At 56.2% G+C, this 2,437-nt stretch overlaps 1 protein-coding gene across 1 annotated transcript; it reads right to left on the reverse strand.

The window, feature by feature from the left end:
* Positions 1-272: 272 nt before the first annotated feature.
* Positions 273-1,042, reverse strand: NEUROG1 (neurogenin 1). The gene has a single exon (XM_032783244.2). The coding sequence runs from the start codon at positions 918-920 to the stop codon at positions 273-275; it is 648 nt and encodes a 215-aa protein (XP_032639135.1). The 5' UTR covers positions 921-1,042.
* Between the last annotated feature and the right edge of the window lie 1,395 nt (positions 1,043-2,437).

A 2,437-nucleotide genomic window follows, 5' to 3' on the forward strand; every position in this document is an offset into this window, starting at 1 on the left:
CCACCCCCCAACCCCACCCCAATGTGAGCTGGCTCCTGCTGCCTTTGGAGCCAGGAGGCGGCTTGGGAAGGAAAAGCAGCTCACGCCCTGCCCTGCCCTTCCCGTCTCACGGACAATGGCCCGCTGGCTGCAGAAGGACCTGGCTCTCTGCCTGCATCGCCCATCACAGCACAACCCCGAGAGCTGCTCGGCCCCGGCCCTGCCTCCTCTGAGGCGCCGCTGCACCGAAAGTGAAACCCCAGGGGGCGGTGCCGGTCCACACGTGGGCTGGCTCACACGGCGGCGTTCGCCGGGGGGTACCGGGCGCAGCACGAGGCGCTCCGCAGCAGCTCCCCGGGGAGGCCGTGGCAGGCGAAGAGGGGCTCGGGGGGCGCGTAGCCATAGTCTTCGGAGGTGGCTGGGCTGCTGGGGTTGGACGTGCAGGCGGACAAGGAGGAGGCGGTGGAAAGCCAGGAGCCCGCATCGCTGCCGGGGCTGGGCGGGGCGTCGGGGCTCAGGTAGCCGGGCAGCAGCAGCAGGTCCCGCGGAGGCGGCGGGGCTTTGTGGTCGGCCAGGCGCAGGGTTTCGGAGAGGGCCCAGATGTAGTTGTAGGCGAAGCGCAGCGTCTCGATCTTGGTCAGCTTGGTGTCCTCGGGGAAGGTGGGCAGGACGCCGCGCAGCTCGTCCAGCGCCGCGTTGAGGTTGTGCATGCGGTTCCGCTCCCGGTCGTTCGCCTTCACCCGCCGGCTCTTCCGCAGCGTGTGCAGGGCAGCCTCGTTCCGCGCCCGGCAGCGGCCCCGGCGCCGCTTGCGCCCCGGCTCCTCCTCCGGGCTTGGCGCCGGGGAGGGCTCGGCCCGGGCTCGCAGGCTGCTGTCCAGACAGGAGGACACGTCGCCGCTGTTCTCCGCGGCGGAGTAGCGGGTCTCCGGGGCGGACGGCATCCTGCGGGGAGAGAAGACGGGCCATCAGTGCCTGGCACTCGGGGGAGGGCAGGATGGACCGTTCAAAGCGGGATCAACCCCCAGCGGGGCAAGCAAGGACCCCAAAAGGAGAAAGTTAAAAAACAAACAACTATATCGAGAAGGGAGAAAACCAATCAATGGTCTAATTAAAGGGCTCGATCTGGCTGCGTCTAGACACAGCAGCTCTCTGGGCTGTCTCGGTGTTGCATGGTACAGCTGGCTTTAGAGAGAGGCGTGTCTGTCTGCTTGGCCCACATACTCACGGTGCAAAGGCGCGGAGATGCAATCCAGGGGAGGGGGAGAAAGTTTCCAAGTGTTAGCGAAGTCAGGACCAACTTCAGCTCTTGGAGGCTCCCAAGAAAAGGGGGGTGGGGGTGGGGACACGCGACTGCTCTTGTCTTTGAAGTGCTCTCGGCTGCTATCAGCTCGTGCGAGCCGTGAGTTTGGCACACGACTGGCCTCAGATTCCTTATATACCCTGTAAAACAATAGAGCCCTCCTAACCCCCCAGGCCTTGCGGGATGAATGAATCAAGGCATCAGGTCTGCCCCGTGCTGCATTCTCCTTCATTTACATAATTTATGCTCCAAGTGTCTGTTCTCTCCCCGGAGCGTGCCTATAATTACTGCTGGCCAATGGCAAGAGAGAGCTGCGCCTGAGACACGTGAGCTATCACTAGGCTAAGCCTACTTGTTTGAGCTTCATTAGTCTATTAAAGGGGAAAAAAGGAGGAACAAAGTGATTAGCCCTAGGGGCAGAGGCACAGTCCTGAAAGGATCGTGTGACGGTGGGGGGAGCTGATACCGTCTGGTTCAAACATAACGTTTCAGGACATCTCCAGCAGCTTCTACAGGCTGGATGGGTTTCTGCTAGTCTTTCTTGAAGCCTATTCCCATGTGTTAGGGGAGAGTGAATAAGATAGTGAAACAAGACAAAGCCATCATGAGATAAGGCAAGGCAAAGCTCTCCCTGTAAAAGTCATTGAAGGAAAAGTGTATAAACCCAAGGCACATTTCTCAGGTAAAGTCAGTTTCTCATATCTCTTGAACTGCTGAACTTAGGGCACTTGGCCTGGGTTTTCACATTCAGAGGTTTGGAGTAAACTGGAATCATTCAGTGATTTGAAAGGAAATGGGCAACCTGGATCTGGCTCAGTTGTGAAGGGATTAAATTTGTGTGGTTTTCAGTGAGAGCCAGGTTTAAATCTGACAAGCTTTTGTTGAGAGGTTGTTGAGGGGTTGGGTTGTTTTTTTTTTTTAAGATGTTCCTGAACTGAGGCAGAGCTTTTCATTCTCTTCCACAAACCCCAATCAAGTGAAAATATTCTGAGGTGATACAACTTTCACTAACTTTAAGTAGTTTCTTCTTTACTTTGGATTTGAGCTTATGCATGCCCTTTATTTTTGTCATATTTGGTGTTTAGCTAAAGTTTTTTAGGAGCTCAAAATGCTAGAAATTCCAGATTCCATTAATTTTATTAACCTATATATACATAG

This window comes from Chelonoidis abingdonii, chromosome 7 (genome assembly GCF_003597395.2).
Source record: "Chelonoidis abingdonii isolate Lonesome George chromosome 7, CheloAbing_2.0, whole genome shotgun sequence".
Lineage (NCBI taxonomy): Eukaryota > Metazoa > Chordata > Testudines > Testudinidae > Chelonoidis > Chelonoidis abingdonii.

Excerpts from the sequence above, each read along its gene's own strand:
- NEUROG1 (XM_032783244.2), bottom strand. The coding sequence starts at position 920 with ATGCCGTCCGCCCCGGAGACCCGCTACTCCGCCGCGGAGAACAGCGGC.